Here is a 26,286-nt window from a genome sequence, read left to right on the forward strand (position 1 = left end):
GAAGTATTTGTCATAGAATTTTACTACTTGATAAGAATATTTACTCAGCAGTTTATACTATTGAATCTATCATTTATGTAATCAATTATTGTTTCAATTGTTAACTTAGAAACATTTAAATATTTGATATTATGTTAGAGACTATTCAGAGTCAACATATAAGGGCAAGGCACTCTTGCAGTATAATATAGGAGACACAAATATAAGTCAATATGGGGTGTCATGTGTCATGAGAAAGGATCTGCATGATATTTTAAGAGACCAGGCATGAAAGGCTGTCTTCCTATGCTGTAATATCTGAAGGTTTGGAAAGAAAGACTTTTAAACAGCATTGTAACTTGGACTTCACTTTCATGAATTTCTTCAGCAGAACAAACCACTCTATAGTGAGATTATTTCACATGTAGAAAATAACGTAAGTGAAGAGTACGCAGTGTTCATTTACTGCTGAGTCATAGCATGGAATCTGATAAAGATGAAGCACATGGAATGGTGTGAGGGTGGAGAGAAAGAAGAAACATAGAGTGACAGAAAGAAGACAAACTACAGCTAGAGTCCAATTTTTAATGCAATATTAGATACCTTTTCTATTAATCACAAAGTGCAGTAAAGGTTTCTGTGGAATGTCAGGATCACTTATAAGCTTTATGGGACAAGGTTAACTATAGAAATAATAGGTAACAGAGTTTCAATGTCAATTTTTTAAATCTTAAAGGTAAAAGTCTTTAATTATACCACTGGAATGAAATTTCAATCAAAGGTATTGCATTTTTCTTTCTGAGTTGCATCCATTTGAACCAGAAAAGTAGTTAAGGGAGATGAACTGAAGAAATAAAAGTGGGATGTGGCTGACTCAATTTGGCCCTGGGTGATAAGAAATGCACAGTTATGAGGAAACTCATGGCCTGCAGTGAGATAGAGAGACATTGACAAGTTGGACTTCAGAGTTGCTGGTTGAAGATGCTGTAAAGGCACCCAAGGGGAGGTGCCCATGGGCTACTTAGAAATTGAAGTTTGGCCATCAAAATAAGGATCTCAACAAGAGATATGGAGTTGAAGTCCAATTGTCAAAACATTTAAAACAAGTGCTAGAGAAGCTACGACATGAGAAAAGAGTAAAGTAGAAGAGATAACATTCAGGAACACTTTCACTAAGTACCCTCAATGTGGAGGAGGATGCTACAATGGGAGGTCATCCAGAGTGGCTGCTGGTTCAAGAGCAAGGAGCATGCGTGACCCTAGGAAGATGAGGATAGATACAATCTGCTTCCTACCAAGGGCAGCAAATTGGAGTCATCACAAATCATTGCCTTGTTTACTCATTTTTCTTTCTTTTTTTTCTTATTCTTTATCTTTCATTTTTCTTTCTTGCAAAGGACATACCGAGTACACACGGCACAAAAATAGTTACTTCCAATATTTACATTTTTTATTTTGAGTTTTAAACTGAGATAATGAATAGATTATACTATGACTGTGTGCAGAGGATAATCTAATTTGAATACAGGTCACCTTTTATAATTCTTTCAAATTTAAATGAACTTGTATGGTTGGGTCATATTCACCTTCCTCAACGTAAGATTTTAGGCTCATTTGTCAACAATACATATGATCTAAAATTAATTTAGAAACATGCTCATGAGATTATTTGTAATGATCCAAGGTAGGCACATTTATAACATCCCTTTGCAAATAAGGAACAGGCTTGGAAAGGTCAAAGCCATTCTGAGAAGAGAAAGAAATGGGACTGAAATATTGCTTCCTGGATAAAGTCATTTATTTTCATCACTCATTAAACTCCTATTTCTGCTACTTCAATAATGTATTTATTGGTCCGTGGATTTAATAAAATGAATAAACTATAGAGCATGTCATAAAGGAATTTATACTTTATGGATGTAACACCATTAAACAATAAGTAGTATAATGTGGTAATTTATGTGGATGGAAAACTACAGAGTCAAATGTTATCTTTGCTGGGGCTTCCATAGCAAAAAGCATCATAGATAAGTGGCTTAAACAGTGGGAATTTAGTTCTCACACTTTTGGAGGCTGAGAAATGCCAGTATGGTTGCCTTCCAATGAGAGCTGTTTTCTCATAGGCTCACAGGACAGAGGGCAGAGAGAAAAGGATGCAAGGTCTCTTCTGTACTTTTGTAAGGACTCTGATTCCATTTGTGAGGCTCTGCCTCCATGATCTAATTACCTGCTAGCTACCTCTTACTGTCACATTAAGGTAGGGCATCACTGTATATATTTTAGGAAGACATAGACAGTCTGTAGCAAATGTTTGAGTAACTTTGCTATTTTTAAGTTACTAGTCTTGAGATTACTTCACATCTACGTATTTGTTATAAAATAGAGCAATACCTGTACTTATATCAGAGGCATTAGAATTAAATGAGGATATTTCTAGGAAGAGTATACTGCAATGTCTAGCAGAGTCATTATCATTTATTGTATGTAGTAAAATTAATATTATGATAATATGAGTGGATGTATGGAAGTCCATATCCCAACATAAAATTCCTTATTATACCTTCAAGGAAAGATTGTTCGGGAAACAGTGTGTGTACATTATCACGGCCAGCTTATTCTATGTATGCTGTGTGGAATGGCAAAACTGTAGATCTGCAGAAAATGGGGGCACAAAATGCTACTCAATATGAGATGTGTGTGGGGAAGGACACCCTGTTTGGGACAGCTTGGCAACTTGTCCATGCTTGCCCCAGCTAAAGAAAAATGAGGTCATTTGCATTCCATCTGTTCACCTTAGCATCCAGTATGAAGTGTCACCTGCTCTCAAGGGACACAAGCCATGAGACTGTGTTTGTAAAGGTAGTCTCTGAGCAAAATTATTGGCAGTTTGCAGACCGAGAACTCAAGAAAAAAAAAAAGTACTGGTGGGATTAGAAGATTTGGCTCATGTAGACAGAACCTGCAGGCTCATTAATTAGAACTCTGTGGATGCAAGTTATAGACACCAACTTAAGCCAGTCCAAGTGAAGGTGAGAGGGGGTTTATTATAAAGAATATGAAAGAGTCACACTGGGTAGCTCAGGATGTGAGATTTAAAATGCTTCTGGGCCACATGGAGTACTGAACTGCTGGGAAGAAAGGCTGGAGATCTATCCTTGCCTTCTACATCTTCTGTGGATTTATTTTCTGTTTCTTAGATGTTCATGGTCAGCCTACGAGTAACCATCCTAAGGCTCCAGGCATGTTGTTGTTACATGCCCAGCTACTCAGAGAGACGCATCCAGTTCCCTCTGTCTGCACAGTTCTTGTTACCATGTAGAAAAACACTAGCATGCAAGGGAAGGGAAGCCTCACAGCCCTGAGCACAGGATGAGTTTATAAGGTGTCTTCAGAAGAGAGAAGCACAAGTAAAACCAGCTCTCACTGTTGTTAATTTTATTGTATGGGCTCCAGGCTATTCAATCTCTTCCAGTTGCCTCAGACTAAAGAGAGAGGGGGAAAGAAAGTTTTATTTTTCTTTGCCTCATAGTAAGTTCAGGCCACCAAGACACTGTTTATTGACATACAATGCACCTACATTGCAGACCAAAATTAAGATAAGTTTATTATTAACATTGACTAATAAAATAGAAAAACAAGAGGTTGAAGATAAAGCTAGTGTGGTGGTATTGTATTCCCCGAAATATTGTGTGTTCCCTGAAATAAACTTATCTGGGGTCAGAGAACAGGACGGCCACAATATTAAACATAAGGATAGGCAGTGGTAACACATGCCTTTAATCCCAGCACTCGGGAGGCAGAGCCAGGCAGATCTCTGTGAGTTCAAGGCCACATTGGAAACAGCCAGGCATGGTGACTCACACCTTTAATCCCAGAAAGAAAGCCTTTAATCCCAGGGAGTGATGGCAGAGAACAGAAAGATATGTAAGGTGTGAAAACCAGGCACCAGAGCTAGTTAAGCATTTGGCTGGTTAAGCTTCTTTCTCATCCAAGAATTAGTCTTGTACAGGCTTATTCGGACAACTTCTTTTGTTGAGAGTTCATAAGTACCATGGCCAGGTCATACCCATAAGATGATGTTTAACAGTCCTTCTCCTTATCATTTGGATCTTATATTCTTTTTATCCCCTTTTCCATAATGTTCTTGGAGCTCTGAGTGAGTAATAAGGGTGTCCCACTTAAGGATGAGCAGTCAATAGTTACTTGTTCTGAGCACCTTGACCACCCAGGAGGCACTGCATGAATTGCTGTTTGCTGAAATATAAATTTCTTTGATCAAGGGTGAGGACAGGAGTCATCTATGGCTATTAAAAGGAAAAACAATAAGAGGCAGATTGATATGACCAATTAGCAGAAGAAAAGTAGAAGGTTAATTCCTAAGCCAATGACCTTCCCAGTCATAAGCCTTTGATGAGGTCCACATACCAGACATGAACTCCTTCCCATGTGCTGGGCCTCAGCTCCAGTCATAAATCAGTTGGTTACTTATATAACAGTGGTACCACTGTTGCACAGGTAAGCACCTCTTGCTTGGCAAATTGATATTGTAGCATGTAAGATCAAAAGCTAGTTAGGACCACTGCTGATTTTTCTCTTTGTGCCTACATAGCAACTTCTGACATTATGAAAGCAAACAGTGGAGAAGGAGCTTCCAGTCAGGCAAAGAAGTGCTTGTCCAGAAATCAGGATACAAAGGCACAGAGTAGAATAGAATACAGATGGCTAAAGGCAATAGGATGATTCCAGAGTGCTTCAAGAGTGTTGCTCACTGTGGCCACGGCCGCATGCCTTGCTTGCACATTTACCTTTTACAGAGTTCAGGATGCTTGTTGTTGTTTTGTCTCTTTAGTGGAGACATTAATATCCATATTTTGCTTATAATGCTCTATTTATTATGAACATGCAATAGTTTTATGAAATCATATTTCTTTAAGAGAGAAAATCATGTTTAACCATCAACTGAAAATTAGTGTCTTGTGCTCTCTTGGTTATTTATGTTCTTAGCCTATCCAGCCCAGAAATTCACAGACAGTCCATGTGTTATCATGTACTACAAACATATTCCCTTCCTTGCACAACAGGAATCCAACAAATCAGTAGATCTCAAAAGGATATATTCATGTCTTCTCATGATGGCCATGCAAGTGTTCTCCAATACTTACCCTCATTACTAACAACTCAGTATTGAGAAAAGTTTCTTTAAAAATGTTTGTTCATACACTTCCTGTTTTAATATATGTACATTGTCTGACTGTGCAGTCATTATGAACTAGAATTCTCAGTTTTAATGCTCATTTAGTTTTAGTTCTGCAATTATGTTTGACAACATCATTATTTAATTTTTTACATTTATTTATTCTGTGTGTGTGCACTATGCATGTGTGTGTGTGCGCACACGCGTGTGCATGTGTGCATTTGTTGTGTGCTGTAGCACATGCATAGAGATCAAAGAACTTTGTATTTCTGTTGAACTATCTCTTTAGCCCCTAATCACCATTTCTATAATTAATTTTTATGTTGAATATATGGGTATGTTCCATATGTATGCAAAATAGATCAACCATAATTAAAATCTATGCATATATTAATATTTTACTTCAAAGGCCATGAAATAAATTAATAAAAAGAACTGGAAAGTCTAGATATTAAAACAAGTCCATGATAATATATAATATATATTTTTCTGTATCTTTGACTTGATACTTTATTTTATTGGTCATATATTTTAAAGAATGAGAGTTGTTCATTTTGATGAAGCTGGAATGATCACTTTTTACAATTAATTTTTTTATGATCACTATAAAATATATTTGCCAGTCACCAGGTCTTCAGGGCATTCCCTGTTTTATTTATGAGCTTTGTGATTTTGACTCCTACCTTAAGTGCTGCAGTACATCTTGACTAATTTCTATGTGTGGTTTAAGGATGTGTCTTCATTCAGTTTCTACTATAAACCACATTGATTTCTCGTGGCTCTGGAGACTTCACATTTCAAGTGAGGATGCTATTTGGTGGGTTTTACTGAGGATCCTCTCCTTGGATGAAGGCTTTGTATATATCTTCATATCACAGAAGAAGATAATTCCCTGGACTCTGTTTATAAGACCATTAGCCTCATTCATGAAGGTTAATCCTAACTCAAATTTCAAAGTAAACTTTCTACTGAGTGTGTAACATGTTCACACTGTCCTAAATCCAGAAGAGTATAAGTCAGGGATAGTCTGTTCTTGCTTAGGGGTCTATTTCTTTTCTTTATGTATTGTTTGATGATGGAAGGAAGTGAATTGAATATAGACTGTAATTTTATAAAGCTCGTTCTGACCCACCTTTCTTTTCTTCACTCCTTGCAGGATCTTGGATCCTCAAGGTCTGACTTCATTGGGAGACTTAAATTCAAATGTACATGTCAACAGCTTGATTAACAGGCTCTTATCTTCCCCCAAATGCTTTGTTCTTCTACTTGGATTCTCTATTTGTGGTTCTATATCCAGAATCATGAAATATCCTGAGAGTAAAAACAGCTTGATGCTTATCTGCTCTCCCACTGAAGTTCTCTCCCTCCGACTTATTGATCCCTTGGATTCTGGTTGTCATGACACCATCCCAATGTCTGCAAGTGGCCTTTGAAAAATGTTTTATTTGGTTGTTTTTAGCTTACGAGTTGGTTTTCTCCAAGGTATTGTATCTAGCTAAAAGTTGAAGTCTTTTTTTATACCACTTAAATCTCTCCCTTTAATCACTCTTAGCAAGCTATAATGCAACTATGACTATTTAGCAGGCTATGGTGACTATACTCTTGACATTACGATAGTGGCATGATGTTTTTGTTTTGTTTTGCGGATCTGAGGGTGATGTCACAAAAGTTATTTTTGTGATAAGTGTGCCTCTATTTAACAAAAAAATAAAATGAAATAAATCTTAGTGGAAACAAAAGTATAATATTAATGTTAGTGCTTTGGCCAAGAATTTCAGGATTCTCGCCCAAGTTCCAGGTTTCTTTTTTATTTCTTTCATTTTTCTTTATTAAGAAATTTTCTACTTACTCTACATACCATCCAAAGATCCCCCCTCCTCTCTTCTCCCACCCTCCAGCCCTCCCTCCCAAGCCACCCCACATCCCCACACCCCCCAAATCAAGGTCTCCCATGGGGAGTCAGCAGAGCCCTGCACACTGAGCCTAGGCAGGTCCAAGCCCCTTCCCACTGCACCAAGGCTGTACAAGGTGTCACACCACAGGCATCAGATTCCAGAAGCCTGCCCATGCACCAGGGACAGATCTTGATCCCCCTGCCTGGGTGCCCCCAAACAGTTCAAGCCAAACAACCATCTTCCATATCCAGAGGGTCTAGTCCAGTCCCATGGGGCTCCCCAGGCACTAGTCTGCAGTTCATGGGTTTCCACTAGTGTGGCTGGTCATCTCTGCACTTCTTGATGTCCCCCGCCTGCAGAATCCCTCCTCTCTCTCATTGACTGGATTCCCGATTCCAGGTTTCTTTAGAATTAGCTTTGCACATTTGATTTTCAATCTCTAACAGCCCCCAAAGTCTTAACACTTCCAATGTTGCTCAAAAGTCTGCATCCAGAATTTCTGTTGAGACTAAAAACAACTGTGAGCCCCTGGAAAATCAAAAGGAAAGTTATCTGCTTCCAATATACAATGGCATAAAGTAAACATTCCCATTCAAGAAGGAGGAATGGGGCACAGAAGGACATGACCAGAGCAAGAGTATACTCATGAGGGAAAACATTAAATCCTGTACCTCCATGTCTAGCATCTGAGGAAAATGTCATGATATGTGTCAAAAGGCTTGTCCAGTCCCACCCTTACCACCAGTGGTCCACACCGTTTCTCTCTTTGCTCAGCTTCCATTTGGTGCCTGCAACTGTTCTCAGCACACATTCCTGCTATGTCCAATATTTTAGGTCTCCACTTTAACTGAGGCTTTGCCTTCCCAACTTCATGCAGAGCCTTTTCCTGGGGAGCCTGTAGAGAATTTGTCCCTGGTGTACAGCACCTCTACTTGCAGGGTTTTCTGTGGGGCACTGGTACAATACTCCATAACTTCACAATTCTTAACATTCTGCATACCTGTATAACCATGTGGATAAGACCAAGTTCCGCTGCCAGCTAAACAGTAACTGATCCTCCTTGGACCAGAGTTTTAGTTTCTTCTTAGTGTCTGGGTGGCTGAACCTGGAAAATTTTCTTTTAGGTGCCATTTTTTTTTAGCAGAGCATGTGCAACACTCTTTACAAAGGAAAGGCAAGTGAGGTTGAAATTTTACACACTAGAGTCTTTGTTAGGCAAGTTCTTACCAACTTATGAAATGCCCTTAGTGACCTTTTCTATAGCTCCAGTGAAAAGAATAAATATTATTTACTCTTTTTATTGGCCCTAATTTCCTTTACAAATGAATTCTCTTTGAATGAAACTTTAAAAACTCCTTCCCTGAATAATAGTCAGTTTTATAAATGTTTCTGCTCTTTAATTTGCTCCAAATTATATTATCGCTATAAACCTGGTTAAAAAGTAGCCAGTGATAACCAACCTATAGCCTACAGGTAATGCTGTTTTGGAATTTCCTTTACAAAATTTATTAGTCTGTTCCTTTAGAAATCAGTTTCATACGGTTTTTCAGATTATAGGTCAAACCTAGGCAAATAGTTCAACAAAATTCAGTACAAATAGTTTCTAGTGCAATTCTCCATATTGAGTCCTTGTTTCCATCTGAGACCTCATGAATACAGGCTGACTTTACTGTTTGCAAGTCTATCTGCTTTACAGTTGGAAACTCTGTCATGTTTACCCATAAAGCTTGGCTTATAGCTTTCTAGGGCTTCTCCAACTCATACCTCTAAATGCTTTCAATTTTTTCCCACAAATCATTTCCAAATGCCTAAAGTGACATCAGCTTAGTCAAAGCAATGACCCCACTTCTCTGGTACCATCTTGCTGTAGTAGTCACTTTTTTATGCCTGTAATCAAAACACCTGGCAGAAACCTCTTAAGGAAAAAAAGCCAACCTTTACCTTGGTTCTCAGCTTCAGTCCACGGGGTGGGGAAGTATGGTGCAGTCATCAATCTGACTTACACTGTTTGTCCGAGCTATTATTGGAAGAAGGAAAATAGTTCATAAGAGAAATTTCTTTAGAGAAGAAATTTAGGTGGCAAACACTGGAAAGATGGCGGAATTCTATCACCATTTTGTAATCTCCTAGTAAAATAATCGAGCTTTCCTTTGATCATTATTGACTGTTAAAACCAGTCTGTGATATCGGCTAGAGGTACATTATGTTTACTTTGAGCAGACTTCAGTTTTACTTGAGAAATTTTTCATAATAAAAAGTTAATGTTTAAAAGGTTGAAAACGTCAATAGAATAAAAAATAACAACACGGATCCTCACAAACCAGTGTAAACTGCATAGGTATTTTATAGGGAGTGTTGATAATAAAAGGAACAACCCTCCAGTTCAACCTCTGAGTTCCTGCTGTTAAAAAACATACCATTTATGTGAAAGAATATTTGCTGGAGTGTTTGTTCCCAAGACCAGAATGTGGGAAACAACCTAAACAGACATTGATAGAAGAATGGATATTTTTGTGGGCTATATTTATTCAGTTTAGTTTAAGTAGTGAACTAGTTGTCTGTACATATAATACCACATGAAAAGGGAAATCGTTGAAAGAAAATGTGGAGAGAGGCCAGACATACAAAATTTTATAATATAAATTCCATGTATTACTTTCTAATGTGTAAGTATACAGATGTTATAAACAGATTAAAATGTTTCAAATAGTGAAGTGAAAATTTTTTCTTTGAAATGGGATTAGTATATAGATTACGATATAGAAACATATCCTTAGTGTTTTCCAAAGTAAATGGGTTTTAATATGTGATGAATCTGTGGTAGTAAATAACTTTTTTAAAAATCTTTTTCATAGTCTCTTATTAGCTTGCAAATTTTAGTGATTAAGAACTTTCAATGGAGCAATATTTTTTACTATAACAGAGAGACTGCATTTGTGTTTATTAGAAAACAGAATACACTACACTAAACATGTCTGTTACAAATAAAAGTGGAAGAAATTAAGGTTCACAGAAGACCTATGTCTAAGTGCAGAGTTTTACTCTCCACTCTGATAAGTGAGGGATAAATATCAAATTTAGATAATAGATAAAAATGTACTTGGCTTCTGGAATCAATCAGAGATACAAATGGTCTCACTTATTCATGGCAGTGACAATCAAAACAATAGACCTCAGTCTGCTTACTTGGTCTTGAGAATAGCTGTCATTCTTCATGATTAGTCTGGACAGCTGCCACATTATTTCCATGGTGAGCTTTATATATCCTTAAGACTGACCATCTGGAATTTCCTTGAACATTCTGTCTCTGCTAAAAGTAGATTCACCTCCAATGTGTAGCTCCAGATAAAGGCGACTCACCTGACTCTATCCAGCCTTTACCTTTGCCTGACATATCCACTCAATGCCACTGATGCTGCCTAACGAGAAGCAGAATTTTGGATGGGGATAAAAATAAAATTCAGTTTAATTGCTGCTATATTTATTGAAATTCTTGAATAAGGAAGATGGCCGAAGTTGTGACGTGAAGGTGAACTAGTGTAATCTAAATACACAGTGAGGTTGAGACTGTTGGCTTCTCCTGTAGGTGACCTTCTTTGTCTTCCATGATGATGACTTAAACTGGAATAGCAATTACATACACTACTTCAACAATCCTTTATGGATAAAAGAAGTGACAGAGAAATGAGCAGTGAAAGAGAGGATGACCTAATTGAAGACACCAAGTCTCCTGGGTTCCTTGTCCAGTGACCAATGTCATGTCATCCTTATTAAAACATTTGTTGCAGTTTCTGAAGTTCATATAAAGGATACATCCTGTCAGAAATGGATATAAGGACTGCTTAATGTAGATAAAATAACGCAATAAAACAAAATTGTTTGAAGCTAAGTACACTCAAAGAGATGTCGGCTACTATACAAAGGAATATTATTTGGACAATGGAATCAAGTGGGGAGCGTGATGAGTGGTTCATTGGCCTGTGACAAGGAGCAACTTTATATAAAATGAACAGAAGAAAGGGAGGGAAGAAGACAGGGAGGAGGGATAACTTGTACTTTCAAAAGAAATTACTGAAAAGATCTTTCTAACTAAAATTCTGAGGTTTCTTTAAATCCACAATTTGCGCCAAGAAATTCCAGCACAGATTTGGGACTTACATTTGACAAGCCCCATATGCCCTCCTTTTCCCTCCAAGCTTTTACTCTGACTTGCTGAGTCTGTAGTTGATTGAGCATGTAGCTTTACAATGGCTAAAAATACCCTACAGCCGAGCCTCTTCTCTTAGTATTTATGTATCTGGTAAAATGGCCAGTTAAGCTTCGGAGTTTTCAAGGCTTGGTCAATAATCTTTAGTAAACACTCCTTTCATAAGCTCAAAGCCCACATGCAGCGGTATTCTATATTTTGTTTCAATGCAAAGGCAAAGTCAGAGACTAAAAACTTCAAGATCATGGAGGAGATTGTACTCTTCTCAACTGCTTTGGTCAAGGGTTGCCTAGTGCAGCTTTGGAATTCTTACAGTTACTACATAAAGCTGTCATCTGACTGAAACCAAAAGCAACCACAAACTGTTCACTAAATGCAGACGTAGCCCCCAAAGGAGAGAGTCAGCCACAGTGACTATGGAGCTTTTTATCACAGCGGGGGACCACAGAAATGCAGGTGCTGCCCCAGCATGTAGATCAGTGCACCTGTGCAAAGGTATGCATGTCAGGACTCTAGGCTACCAGGACAATCCTCACCTTGTTTGTGTGTTGTATATTCCTAGCAGGCAACCCTTGCTACATCACTTGCAAGGTCCAGTGCAAAACTAAAGCATGAAGTCCTTAGTTCAAAAGCTGGAGAAGTGGTAAAGGTACAATGCAAACCTATTACCCCTCACTGCATATTCTCTCTGTTTTACAATTTCCATTTAATGTCATGTTTACTTGTACAGAAAGACATTCCCGGGGGCAAATCACTCATTCTAGTTGTGACCTTAGCTACCCATTCTGGGAATTACACATGTGCACCCTCCAAGATGCAAAGTTCTACCCCTAGTCAATCCCTGTGCAGGTACCATGGGGAACTCAAAGTGATTTGCCTCCTTATTTCTTGTGCTTCCTGACTGAGCCTTGTTTGATATGTGAGCCCCAGGGTATTCCACCAGTTCAGAGACATCTGAAGCATCTGGATCAAGGATGGGAAAGAGGCCCATCTCTGCCCTGTAGTTTGCCAACTGGTACTGAATGTTGAGAGGGGGGGAGGAAGAGAGGGAGAAAGAGAGAGAGCTAGAGAGTGAGTGAGTGAGAGAGAGAAAGAGACAGACAGAGAAAAAACAGAGAAAGAGACAGAGAGCGCAACTTCCACTTACCTCCTATAGATCCCATTGGGCACATGGTAGCACACATAGATCCTTCTGGGGCTTGTGCCCAAGATCCCTGCCAGGGAGGGCTACGGTGACACCTTGTCATCTATAGGGATGAGAGGCTCAAATGACTGGGGCCTAAAGGACAAGAGAGCAGACAGCCGAAGATCCATGCAAGCAAGAAGACTGAGTGGATGCTCCAAGACATGTTCCATTTTCTCCTCCCCCATTACAGAACACAAATTTAAAGATAAATTGACACGAATTTTAAGAAGCTGATCCCAGAATACTAAAGAGCAAATGTAGGGCTCTGTTGGATCTGGGGCTTCTGAAGCTTGCCCTGCCAGGAACCCTGCTGCCTGACACCATTTGACCAGGCCAATCTGTAGACATTTCTCCAAAGCAGAGTTCATTTTAAAGTCAAATGAATGCAAGCAGTTTTCAGCAAAACAAAAGCACAGTGCTTTCGACAGTTCTCCAGCTTCTTTCTTAGGAGAGAAAGTTTTAGCACTATTTCACAAGTTAAGTGTTTTTTCTCACTTTTGTTTATATATTCAAGCAGGATTTTCTCTTCACTGCCCCCTCTTTGCTGTTCATTTTTAAATGGTATTTGTGATTTCAGGTTGGCAAGTTGGGTGTCATTGTTAGTTTAGTTTGGCAAGTTAAACAGCAAACGTGGTCTGTCTGATTTAAAAAAAAAAAATAAATGGGTTCTCTCAGTAGGCATGAACTTTCACCAACTTGTCTCTATTTCTCATTTCCGGACAAGAATTTCAAATTGTAGAATTCAGCAATGCTTTCAAATCGTTTATGAGTGCTTGCATTTTGGTAGTAATCTGTTCATTGGTCAGTTTTGTTTTGTTTTGTTTTTCTCTATCATATTCAAGAATGTGTAGAAAACCTTTCCTCATCATATAAACTCAGATCAGATTCCTTGCTTCTCAAGGGTAAAATATGACAATTGTACATGGAGGTTTCAAACTCACAGCTCAACTTCTCAGCACCTGTTAGACATCAGGCTGAAAAACTTTGACTGTGAGAAGAGCCACGACCGTTTGTTCCTGGCATCCCCTCCTTGACTTTCCCTTCTTCCAAGTCTCCATCCTCTTCTGTTTTTATGGGATGAGGAACTGCCATGGGTCTCTCTGACTAACCCTGCAGGGCTGTCTCCAAAGACTAAAGTAGATGGTCAAATACAGACTTAATATAAAACATGTGTTCATTGGGAAAACCTACAGGGAAATAAATACAGAATTTCCTAACGTGTGAAACTTCTCTTGAACTCTACCACTCTCCTCCATATCACCAAGTGTAGTTGGAGAGCTTCTCTCCAGGATCCACCAAGCCCCCGTGGTCCCACAACCCATGTATAAAATAATCACACAGACATTCATATTATTTAAACTGCTTGGCCATTAGCTCAGGCCTACCATTGTCTAGCTTTTACTCTTATATTTAGCCCATTTCTGTTAATCTATACTTTGCCACATGGCTTGTGGCTTACCAGTGTCTTTACATGTTGCTTCTCATGGCGGCAGCTGGCAGTGTCTCTTTCCACCCAGCCTTCCACCTCCCAGAATTCTCTTCTCTCTTGTCCCGCCTATACTTCCTGCCTGGCCACTGGCCAATCAGAACTTTATTTACACAGAGCGATATCCACAGCAACCAAGAGCTCACGCTGATGGTTCATCCTGAGCATCTTATGCCTGAAAGTTTTTTCTAGGATAGATAACCCTCTTGTGTGGCATGACAAGATAGCTTTCCCACAACTGCTTTGGTCTTACTCTTGGGGAACTGCTTCTCCTTAGTCTACCTCCCCATGGCTGCCCCATCAGCCTTGCCTTGTCTAAAAAGTATTCTTCTCTCTTGCCAAGAATGACACAGTGTACAGATCACACTGGTTGCTGTACAAGGAAATATCAGCCAGAGGATGAGATGGTGTGTTCCCTTGCGGCAGATTCCTACAGTCTCAATAAGGTGGATCTCTTGACACTCCACTATTACACATAAACAGTCTTGTGAGCTCAAGAAAGAAGTGTGACTTTACATGAAGTGGCAGCCATGCCTTCATGATAGAATAGTATGCTAGACAGTGCACAATGCAAAGGAAAGCCATGGTTTCAGATAAAAATTCAGGAGCTTCCATGAAGAAAATCAGCGGAAAAGAGACAACCTAAATGACAGCCTACTGCCTCCTAAAGTAGCATGTCAACAGTTAATGGAAAGAGCCAGTCTAGTAGAGATCCACAGAGCATTGAAAAGAGGTGTTTCTGTGCTGGAGAAGGGACTCCATCAATGTTACTTTCAGAGAGGAGCCCCAGCAGCAAGAAAGCCACAGTTGCAATTCCAAGCAGGACATAGAAGCAGAGACATGGAGAAAGGTTCAGGAGCCAGGCCTGGCCCCACCCTGGACCAGGCACGTCCTAAGTGGTGTAATCACCATAGCTGTGCACATGTTGTTTAACCCCTTGCTTTTTCTTTTCACTCTTCAGGAAGAGGCAGCCAGAATTCTCGCCCAGCAGCCAGTGTCCGTCGGCACATGTGCAGCTTTGAAAACCCCCACACTGCAGTGAATGTGTAAGAGAAGCTGCATGGACATACAGTGTTTTGCCTCTTGCTTTCTCTCTCCTGGGTATTTCTACTTTCCAACATGGAACCAAATGTGGTGCATGCTATCAAGAATGAGGGACTCATGGACGTGCCGTGGTTTGCACGACTGCCTTATCTGATTGTCCATTGTTCTTAAAAGGACACTGTCAAGCTGTTAGTTTCTTTGCTTATTTTCTGTTCCAATGCAGCACTCCCCCCAGCTTTAAGGATTCACTTTGGTCTGTGACTCCCACTCATGAGCTCGAAAGTGAATCTTCCCCTCAACAAATTTGTCAGCTTCCCCTTGGCAAGCAGAGCCTTTTTTCTTTTCCTTTTGCCTTTTTCTTTTTTTTCTTTTTTGCTGTTGCACAAATGTTTGAAATGATCCTGTCTGCATTGAAGTAAAAGCTATAGCTGAAATTTATGAAAAGTTCCACAATGTGGGTGTGCGAGGGTGGGTGCCAACATGAGCTGGGTGTCTCCCCCCACCTTAGGGAACACAAAACAAAGATTTTGTGAGTCCCACTTAAAAGCAAATTTTACAGATAAACAAAAACAAATTTTCCCAGCATTCTATATGATTTTTATCAGACATTCAAGTCTGATAAAAAAAAAAATGGTGCATGTTTGGTCTGATTTTTGACCTTTAGCTCTTGACAGTGTCTCTTTAAGTTAACCAAAGCACCTAGACCATGTTCGATTCATTGTGCATGGAGTCTGTGGTCTTTCTCAGCTGTTCCTTTACAGCCCTCCAAAGTCCTGGGAGAGTCAAAGGTACACATTCCTGCAGCAGGAGGGAGCCCACTGATGAGGTGTCTGTGGCTTGAATAGCTCTTCAGATAAAAGAGCCCAATTTATTTCAATGTTTGGTATAGAACTGGCGGCAGAGACTGGTAATGGAGCCATGGTGTCTCTTCCTTTTACTCAGTGACATGTACCAGGAAGTCTGTTGCCTCCTTTGCTACTCTTCCCTGTAGAATCTTATATCCAAACAATGTGGTCTCCATCAAATCATCCAGACATAGGAAGAACACATTGGGTAGTCATGCCAGTGTATTTCAGTGGCATTTTGGAAGCCCCTGACAGAACCACTGTACTATGCTTCTGAGTCCAAAGGCATGAAGTATTTCTTGCACCGAGGGTGAGTCTGACCAAGGACACAGCAAGGAGATGCTAATTTGTGATAACCGCTGGCTGCCTGTCAAAAGGGATTGATAGGGATGGGTGGATGTGTTTGTCTTGCCATGACAGCAGGGCCAGAGAGAGGAGAATCAACTGACATTTCATGACTTAAAGGTGAGTTTCTACAAACAAAAGTAAAAGCCAAATATACTTCTTTGGTGGTGATTAAAGAAGAAGAAGAAAAATACACCCATCAGCAAAGCTAACAGGTGGGTTGTCAAGAACTTTAGGAACAGGCTATTCAAGCCTCCCATCTTCAACTATAAAGGAACAGAGAGATCAGTGGCTTTAACCCTGTGTCCCTTAGACTAAGACCAGATATTTTTAGTCATGGTTGTCTGGGAGAAATGAAAACAAGAAAGCGTTCTTTCTGTAACCTTCATTTCCCACTGTGTTCTTTTGTTTTGTTTTGTTTTGTTGTTTTTAAGCATGCAAAGAGACTAACATAAGAAATAAACTGGATCATTGTTGTCTGTCTCTGTCTCTCTTGCCTCTGAGGAATAATCCAGGCAGAGCAATGCAACTGTCCTGTATTTGCAGGGCAGCCTGTGAGTACTGAAGGGCATCAAGTGACTGGCAATTAAAATCCAAGTCTAGTAGACGGGACCATAGAAGATATGCTAGTGTTTGACCTGAACTTCCTTCAAAAGTAACACCGTCTGTTCCAACCTGTATTTCCTAAAGGACTCTAACAACACACAGGTCCCTCTACTAGCACAATACCCTGGTACCAGCATTGTATAATTTTAAGATTTTTGTAACAATTTACAAAATTATTAAATTTTGTAGTTATATTTATATGTGTTTGTCCATATAGATGACTATAGTTACCCATGGAGGCCAGAAGAGGGTGTTGGATCACCTGGATCCTGAGTTACAGATGATTGTGAGGTGCTCCAATGGGTAGTGGGAACCGATCTCAGATTTTCTACAAGAGCAGTGCTTCTGGGCCAGTTCCAGCCCTCAAACATGACACCTTATGTAAACTCTGACTTGAGAATTTCTTTTGTCAGCTTGCAAATGACTGAAAACCAAAGATTATTTGAAACTTCCTTGGAAAAGCTTAATACTCCTCAGCATTTTCTTCTAGTTTGGAAATGACTTGGTAATTTTCTCAGAACAGTAGATCTCATGCTGGGAACAGAGCTCTAGAGATACCCATGCTTTGTTGACGTCGATGAGAAAATTAAACTTGGAATATATTTTTTCTTATTGGTTTATTAAAGAAATCATGAAGTTATAGAAAAGCAAAGTGATATGTGTGTGTTTGTGCATGTGTGAGTATGTCTGCGTGTGTGCTGTCCTTCATCCTGGGTCTATAGTTGGAAGGTGTAGAAATCAACTGGCCTGAAGATTACTAAATAAGGGTCAAATATTTGACTTTGTAAATTATATATTTCATTAAGACAATAGTTCTGTGACTAACCAATGTTGAGGACAGAATTCAGAGGGGAAGGAGAAACTTCACAACACTGCTTAAGATTATCTACAGGAACTATCGAGTTCTCACATAATAAGAGTCTATCTGTCTTTGAAAGTACATTCAAGATTCTCTTTATTACAAGTAATGGTGAGTAGGCAAGAAATTTTAATTATGTTCCTAGTCCTCCATAGTGGAGAGAATGTGCTAAATATTCAGATTTTTCTGTAATGTTTTCAAGAAGTGGAACTAGTGTCAGTATGGAAAAACTAACTTGGGGCTGCCTGGGAAGACAGAAGCCTGACTCAAATGGTTTCAAATAGTTCCTCTGCATAAGAATCAGCAAGAACCACCTTCCAGACTGTGTTCTGGTGCCAACTGGCTGGTGCATATGCAGGTGAAAAGATGGACAGCTCCACCAGAGGCTTCTTGGGCCAGACTCCAAGTGGTAACATGACACCATGCTGAAGCAGCAGGGCCATAGGAGGGTACCCAGTGCTGGTGGCTCATGGATTCTATTCTTGGTGAGCCTTTCTCTCCCCTCCCTGTTGGAACTCCATGGCATTTCCTGATGCTCTTGTTTCTTATACTTACATTGCTGTACTAATTAACTGATTATGGAGAGAGAGAGAGATGGGGGAGGAGGTATGTATGTGCCTACGTCAGATAACAACTCATGGGAACCGGCTCTCTTCTTCCACCATTTGAGTCCAGTGTTTATTCTCCGGATCTTAGGCTCAGCAGGAAGTGCCATCACACAGTGAGCCACCCCCATGGCCCTATCTCCCGTTTTATAGAAAACAAGTGCTTGCCTCCTCAGGTTCTGAGGAGGGAACTCTCCTTTCTTGACAAGATTTTGTCCTGCCTGTGGCTCTCTGGATACTGCTGTAAAGCTCTTAAGCCTGGCAACAACACTGGCTTTTTGTCTGCCTCCTCTTCAGGCCGCTGGTGCAGGATGCTTTCCTCCTATCTCCAGCCTGCCCACCCACTGTTCTCACTTTAGAGATCCCTGGAACAGAGAGCGTGTCCTCTGCAGATGGAACCAGTACTTGCAGAAACAAATAAAACAGACAAGCTCACTCTGAATGCCAACAATACACGAATCTCTTTATCCGACCCACTCCCAGCTAGTCTCTAGAATGCTGTAAATACTGGGGTTTTTGTTTGGGGGAGGAGGCTTGTGACCCTTACCCAAGGGAAGAAAAATCAAAGCCAAACTCTCGACGTGTTGACTCCAGGATCTCAGCCACAGACCTGTCAGTGTTGTATGGGAGAATGAAACATTGTCTTCTCCCTGTCCATCTCCTCTTCCTGTGAGTTCTGCTGCCACTTCCCAGCAAGTCAGGTTTGGCTCCTTGTCCTGGATGAGCCCCTAAAGAGAGCCAATTGAATAGTGAAGGCAAGAGAAGAGGATGTATTCCGTGCGACCACATTGAGATGGGGCCAAAGAGATACAGCAACTCCCCAAGTCCATATTCTTGTCCTGTCTTCAGGGTGTGGTTAACATAGAAAGCAGGGGGAGGGGTGTGCAGAGCTAAGCGATCAGGCCCAAGGATGCTTCTGCCCAGCATTGGCTTAGCCCCAAGTCTCTCCTTCAAGATTGCCTGACAGGTTGTAAAGTTCCTGGGGTTTCAGATGTTTCTACTTCCAAGGAGGCAGTCCTAGGGGGAACACTGCTCTCCAGGCCCACTATTTTATAGTCTGATAACCAGAGAGGCTCCAGGTACATTGGTTACACCACTGACCATTTCAATAATGGCAGTGTCATTAAGTATATTTAACCACCAGAGGTAAGTTAGCCCTGACCCACAATGTCTTATCTTCAGGAAGGAGGTTATTTTGGGTCTGAAGTATGTCTTTGAAAGTCAAAACCAAGAGTGCTTTGAGACAATTATATCGAGTTTTCTAAATCTGATTGCTTTATTTGCTCCCCTATGTCTCTTTTTGAGACAGAGTCACATGTAGCCCAGGGTGATCTGGAACTTGCCATGTAGCTGAAGATCACCCTTGAACTTCTGATTCTCTTGCCTCAACCTCCTCATACTGAGATTACAAATATGTACCACCATACCTGGTTAATGCAATACTAGAGATCAAACCTAGGGCTTCCTGCATGCCTTGACAAGCAAGCATTCTACTACCTGTGAGCTATATCCCTAGCTCTTTTTTAAGATTAAGAAATTAAAAAAAAAAAAGGTAAACAATGGAATTGAGAAGCTCTGGCCGAAGTCCAAACACTAAAGTTATCTGGACTTAAACATAGCTTTCATTTCACAGCACTATTCTATGTTGAAAGTATTTTTTTTCTCTTGCAATACCCTAAAGTTTATGTATTTTTCTCTTCCTAATAATTATGAATTCCCAGTCTCTTCATGCTTACTTTTTACATGAAACAGGATTGTGTCTTTACCTGAACCAGTGACTGTGATTACCTTGACTAGTGTTTACTGAACAAAATGAGAGCATCTCAGAATATCGTTGTATTTCTATTTAATGGTAGCTCATCACAATGCCATCAAAAGGCATTTAAAAACAATGGTACACTTTTCTCCTATAAAAATTTTATTTATTCAGTCTACAAACAATGCTTAGCAGGCGTGTAGGTCCACAGACCCTTCAGATTGTCTCTGGACTGCAGATGAAAAGTGACTGATCCTGAAGGAGAGGTTAATAACCCGTGCCTCAATGTCTATGCCATGATGCATTTCCCCCACTATCTCTGATTTTACTAAGCAATTTATTTTGTCCTTGGGAAAGGTTAGTCTAATTTTTATAATCCACCAAACGCCCTGGGGCATGATATCTGTTTCCTAATTAAACAGGACTTTACAGATAATTTAGAGCAAGACTCTGAGGGAAAGAATGCTGCTAATTTTAACAGTGATAGTGAAAAATCTCCCATCACAAGAATAAAAATTGTGCTCAATTAAAATAGAACTAAATTGTGGTTATAGCTGCCTGCCTGATCATCAAAAACACTGTTAACATTTGGGTACAGTCCAAAATGAGGTCCAGGGTGGATCCTTGGACAGTAATAACAAAAACAGCTGATGATGTAGTCAGTGAAATAAGTAAAGTAGAAGAGCCACACCCTCAGGGCTTTCCAGGAATGCAAGGATACCTTGCAGCTAGTTTTAGGGGGAGACTGAACAATGTTTGGTTGGGAACTACTTTTCCCGTCAAGTCATGAGGTCAGAATTTTAGCTGTCATACCTATTTTTGAGCTTTTTATATTCAGGATCTGACTTTAAAATTGATCTCAACTTCTGAGGCTCAGTTCACTTTTCAAGGTTATAAAATATAAAATGTTGAACATTGCCCTCATCACAAATATGCTAAGAATCATATGTAAGTCTTGAAGCCTTTATTCTTGTCTTTCAAAATGATCAAGTAAACCATTGTTTTAGTGAACGTTTTCTGCTTTTTCCCCCCTTCAAACAAAAGTCTGTGATGTGGGACAACCTATTTCACATCTCCACCTAAGAAAGAATGTTCATTTTCCAATTTCTTTTAATGTCACAACTTTGTTCTTTTTGTGTTCCTTTTTCTGTTGCTTTAATAGATATAAAGAAAAAGCAAAGTCCTAAAAAACGGGGGGAGCAGAAGAAAATTACTTCTTTTCAAGTATTAGCAGTGCTTTTATTAATAGAATGGTATGGTAAGGTGTCACCATCTGCCAAAAATTACATAGAAAATCATCAGAGTCTCTAACAGCAAGATCCAAACTATTGCAATATTCAGAATGAATAAGATTTGTGGTTGCCATAAAACATTTTGTATTTTCTTCTTCAAGGCAACTTTCGCCTTGGTTGGTGTGTTGGGATTTCATTTTGGGGGCTAAGGCTGTCTATTATTGTGGCAAAGTATCTGAGAGAATCAACTGGAAGGAGGGATGATTTATTTTAGCTCATGCTTTCAAAGGTTTCAGCCCATGTTCATTTGGCTCTGTTGTTTCTGAACTTGTGCCAAGGTGCAACCATCTTGATAAGGAGCATGTGGCAGGTCAAAGCTGCTCTGCTGACCGTGGCTAGGAAGCAAAGAGGGAGGGGCCTGGCTTTCCACTGCTAAGAAGCAGCTGAACCTTTATGTGAATGGTCATACATAGTATGCGTCAGGAATAGTGTTCTAAGATGAACAAAAAGAAAATGGGAAATTTTGGAACCCTGCAGCCACTCACATATTTTTTTTTCCTGATCTTACCTCCTTTGCACAGGTGTCCTCTCTATGTTCATGCTACTGACTTGAAGTACAAATCAGAATGAGCGACTGAGTGCTTCTAGTTCATAAATCCCACAGCACAGTGAGAATAGCGTTATATGTGGGTCTTAAGACTAAACCTCTATGTTGTGTTTTCTACTGGAAAGCTTAAGTGGTGTGTGTGTGTGTGTGTGTGTGTGTGTGTGTGTGTGTGATTGTGTGTTTCCATTTTTTTTTCTTCCAGTAGTTCGATAATCATTCAGTCTTGCAGTGAAGGGTCATTTTAATTTGTTAACCATTTAATTAATTGTCATCAATGGGACTGACTCATTATTAGCATATGTGTGGTGGTGAAGGGCGTACTTTGTGAAATCGTATAACTGAATGGAAATAGCCATTTTCCGCCATAGACTAGGCTTTCTCACTTATCACCTTTCTTGCCTTAGCGCTTCTTTCCTTGGCATGAGTAGATTGTTCTGGTCCCCTCCTCAGATCAGTCTATGGTAGCTGAAGTTGCCAGTATTTCATTTACTGTAAGGCGGAGCAGGGGAGGTGGATGGTGCAGCTGAATTGCACAGCGTTGGGGTGGACATAATTCAGACGCATTTTGTCCTCTGTGCAGGATCCGTGTGTAAATAAACCCGTCTCTGTTTTATTCATAGTTCTAACGGCAAGTCTGTGTCATGGTCTGAACCAAGTGGAAGACAGGCACCTAAGGGACAGCACGTGTGGCAGCGCCTCTCTGTGCACGTGAAGACCAACGAGACGGCCTGCAACCAAACGGCCGTGATCAAACCCCTCACTAAAAGTTACCAAGGCTCTGGAAAGAGCCTGACTTTTTCAGATGCCAGCACCAAGACCCTTTACAACGTGGAGGAAGAGGACAACAGCCCCTCGGCTCGCTTCAGCCCTCCCAGCAGCCCTTCCATGGTGGTGCACCGACACGGGCCACCTGTGGCCACCACGCCGCCTCTGCCGCCTCACTTGACCGCAGAGGAGACCCCCCTGTTCCTGGCTGATTCCGCCATCCCCAAGGGCTTGCCTCCTCCCCTTCCGCAGCAGCAGCAACAGCCGCCGCCCCCTCAGCAACCCCCGCAGCAGCCCAAATCCCTGATGGACCAGCTGCAAGGCGTGGTCACCAACTTTGGCGCAGGGATCCCGGACTTCCACGCGGTGCTGGCAGGCCCGGGGACACCGGGGAACGGGCTGCGCTCTCTGTACCCACCCCCGCCTCCCCCGCAACATCTGCAGATGCTGCCCCTGCAGCTGAGCACCTTCCGAGAGGAGCCCATCTCCCCTCCCGGAGAGGACGACGATGATGACAGCGAGAGGTTCAAGCTCCTGCAGGAGTTCGTGTATGAGCGTGAAGGGAACACAGAGGAAGATGAACTGGAAGAGGAGGAGGACCTGCCTGCAGCCAGCAAGCTAACCCCTGAGGATTCGCCTGCCCTGACGCCTCCTTCTCCGTTCCGAGACTCGGTGGCCTCTGGCAGTTCGGTACCCAGCTCTCCGGTGTCTGAGTCAGTGCTCTGCACCCCTCCAAACGTGACCTACGCCTCTGTCATCCTGAGGGACTACAAGCAAAGCTCTTCCACCCTGTAGGGAGGAACTGTGCACGGAGAAGCCAGAAATGCTAAGGAATGTGCTAAGGAATGTCAACCCCCTTGGAAACATGTAGGAAGCTGGGAGAAGCAATGTGATGGAGGACCACAATCGGCAGGGGATAAAGAATGCTGTGGCTGCCTTAACCGAGGGAGAGGAAAGATGCCAAGTGAACAGTGGTCCCAACCAGGATTGTGACTCTCGAGTTATTCAAAGACCTTCTCTAGGAAGAAAGGGAATTATGACAAAGCACAATTCCATATGGTATGTAACTTTTATCAGGGGGGTGGGGAATAATAAAACGTAAAAATAAAATCAACAACAACAACAACAATCTCTTCTTTTGCTCGATCGTGCATACATATATCTGCCCACACTCTCTTTGTGAAGCTAGAAGCGGAGCAGCCCCTGTGATGGTGCCAACTGAATCAATTAGTTCATCTCACAACATTCCTGGTGAGTGGATAAGGAGAGGATGGGACATACGGACATACGGACATCGATAGGACAACAGCTCCCATCTCAGAAGCTCTTCTCTGTGCTGAGCCTGCAGACTCTTGGGAGCCCCAGGAACTGACCTCATGAGGGTCCCTTTTCACTGCTGTGATCCAGTGCTGAGCCTGTAGTCAACCTGGGATACAGGCACAGTAACACCTTGAATTTCTGTTAATTCCCTCTAGCTAGGAATGAAAGCATGAGCAAAATCATCACTCAAACGAGCTATATCAGAAGTGCTATGGGGAAAATAAGAGGAAGCAAGATGCTATATCCACACAGGTCCTTGAGCAAGGTCAACAGAATGAGCTTCGAAGACTCCATGCTTGTTTATCGATAACTTTGGGAGGGAGGAGGATGACAAAGAATGTCAGAGACATTTCGTGGACTCACTTGTGCTGTGCCAACCAGGTTCTCCATTGCCCTTCAGCAAAAGAGGACAAGCCACGTTGCCAAGTTTTACCTTCCATTTACTGTAGCAAATAATACCAACCAGTTGGACTTCTGAGATTCGGTATAAGTACATTGTGGTGCCACAGTTTCTCCCATGTGCTACGGAAACAAATCTATCTTTGAACCTAATGGTGTACTCATAGCAACAATTACTGGTTTCAATTCTTTCCTATTGTCACTGGAGTCCCTGGAACTAGCAACTGAATGTGTTTTCCTGTGTTCCTTGTATACATGTGATTATAAAATTCGTACCATGTAATGTCAATCTAGCTGCAACTAGGAAATTGTCTTTCGGGTATAGTATATATATATATTTTTATGTTCCAGTGATGTTCTCTGCATCACTGTTACCAGTGTCTCTTTTAAGGTTGGGTCTGTGGTCTGATGTTTCTCACGTGCAGCTGCGATGGAAATCCTTCTAAGTGGGGATTTATTTTTCAGACATTTTATGCTATGAGAATGTTATCAATGAAATAGTTTGAAAGTGCATTGTATAAAAAGGTCACCAAACAGTGTGTGACACTAAAAAGTACATTTTTATAAACTTGTGCACATTGTTATCAAAATGTAAGGTTGAAAAGGCAATATTTAGAATATTTCAGATATATTTTTAAAAAGTTTTTCCACAGCTACTTGAGTTTCATGGTCTTCTAGTGTGTGATGATACTCAAGTCCACTCAGAGTGTCTCGACCTGTCAATCACACTTCATTTATAAAAAAAAAAAAATTTACATGCTTTATGCTTATGTTTTTGTTAGTATCTCTTCCTTTTGTAAGCATCTCTTCCTTATGATCCCCATGTTTACTACTATATGATATCCACATACATGTGATCCAATTACTCCATCTTACCCCTGCCTTTTCTAACCCCAAAGAAAAGGATTGTTCTTGTTATTTTTATTTCTTCTATTATTTGTGGGATGAATCTGATCCCTTTAAATATCTTTGCTTATGCCTTATGTTCAGCCATTTTAATTTGCTTTCTTCATGTTGAAGCTAGTGATTTCTCAGCCAAAAATGCATCATCTTAGAATTTCTAAATACCCAAAGCATCATTTGTTCGGAATTTAACATCAACTCCTACATCAGAGTTGTGTTTCTTAAGTTTCTACATTCTGCTCCCCAGTTTAGTGAGTTCCTTATCCAGAACTTCTGTCTTTGCTTTAAAATTTTTTTTTAAAACATCCTTATTGCAAAGACCTCAAGAACTGAAAACTGTGTTTTCATTGTGAAGAAACAGAATGAGAGAAAAATAGATGGTGCAGAGCAGGGCACACGTCTTTGATCCCAGTACTTGGGAGGCAGAAGCAGGTGGATCTTTTTAAGCTTGAGGCCAGCATAGTCTACACAATGAATTCCAGGTATAAATAGCTCTCAAAACTTGTCTCAAAAAAAAAAAATCCACAACATCAAAGATGGCTCAATGCTAAATAGATCGGTTTTTACTAAGTTGGGAAAACAATGGGAGAACCCATATTGCTTCCTGTTTTTTCAATCTTGAGGCACCAATGTATGACCTTCATTACTATGGGATTGTGCATTCAGGTTTTTTGTTGTTATTGTTTTTGGGTTTGTTTGTTTGGTTTTTTTTTTCCAGAATAGATGAGGCAATGCTTCCTCTTCAAATGCTGTAACAGGCGAGTTTGTTCTGGGGTTTCAGTCTGAGACATTTGGTAAACACATTCAATACTGATTAAAATATTACTGGATGCCTATTCTTAACATGATTATGAATTTTCCAGAATAAATAGAAATATTAGCTCATATAATTGTTCAGAATTGGAGATGTACACATACATACCCTGTACCTAAAGGGAAAAATATCTTCACTGTAACGTATGTGCTTATACAAAGTGTCCCCCTTCTTGTAAAAGTGTTTTCCTTTGGCTTGTTACTGCCTTTTGTCAAATAATCTTGATGATGCTGTATCAT

The 26,286-nt window shown here is 40.6% G+C and overlaps 1 protein-coding gene and 1 long non-coding RNA gene across 5 annotated transcripts in view; one reads left to right on the forward strand and one right to left on the reverse strand.

Moving 5' to 3' along the window:
• Grm1 (glutamate metabotropic receptor 1) overlaps positions 1–25,754 on the forward strand; it is a 365,396-nt gene extending 339,642 nt beyond the window's left edge. For 2 of the 3 annotated variants that reach the window (XM_036168760.1, XM_036168761.1), the window contains one exon: positions 22,467–25,754. In XM_036168760.1, the coding sequence (XP_036024653.1) occupies positions 22,467–23,406 (940 nt within the window). In that variant the 3' untranslated portion in view covers positions 23,407–25,754. Of the gene's footprint in view, positions 1–14,908; positions 14,994–22,466 lie in introns of all 3 variants that reach the window. The other variant, XM_036168762.1, reaches the window with a different exon arrangement.
• LOC118570360 lies at positions 7,409–12,723 on the reverse strand. 2 transcript variants are annotated; one of them, XR_004943178.1, is made up of 4 exons: positions 12,423–12,723; positions 9,010–9,085; positions 8,069–8,173; positions 7,409–7,963 (listed from the first exon to the last, which is right to left on the reverse strand). It is a non-coding gene; the product is annotated as an uncharacterized LOC118570360 (long non-coding RNA). The 2 variants fall into 2 exon arrangements; XR_004943177.1 differs by having other exon boundaries at positions 7,409–8,173.
• Positions 25,755–26,286: the final 532 nt, after the last annotated feature.

The sequence above is a fragment of the Onychomys torridus genome, chromosome 19 (assembly GCF_903995425.1).
Source record: "Onychomys torridus chromosome 19, mOncTor1.1, whole genome shotgun sequence".
Lineage (NCBI taxonomy): Eukaryota > Metazoa > Chordata > Mammalia > Rodentia > Cricetidae > Onychomys > Onychomys torridus.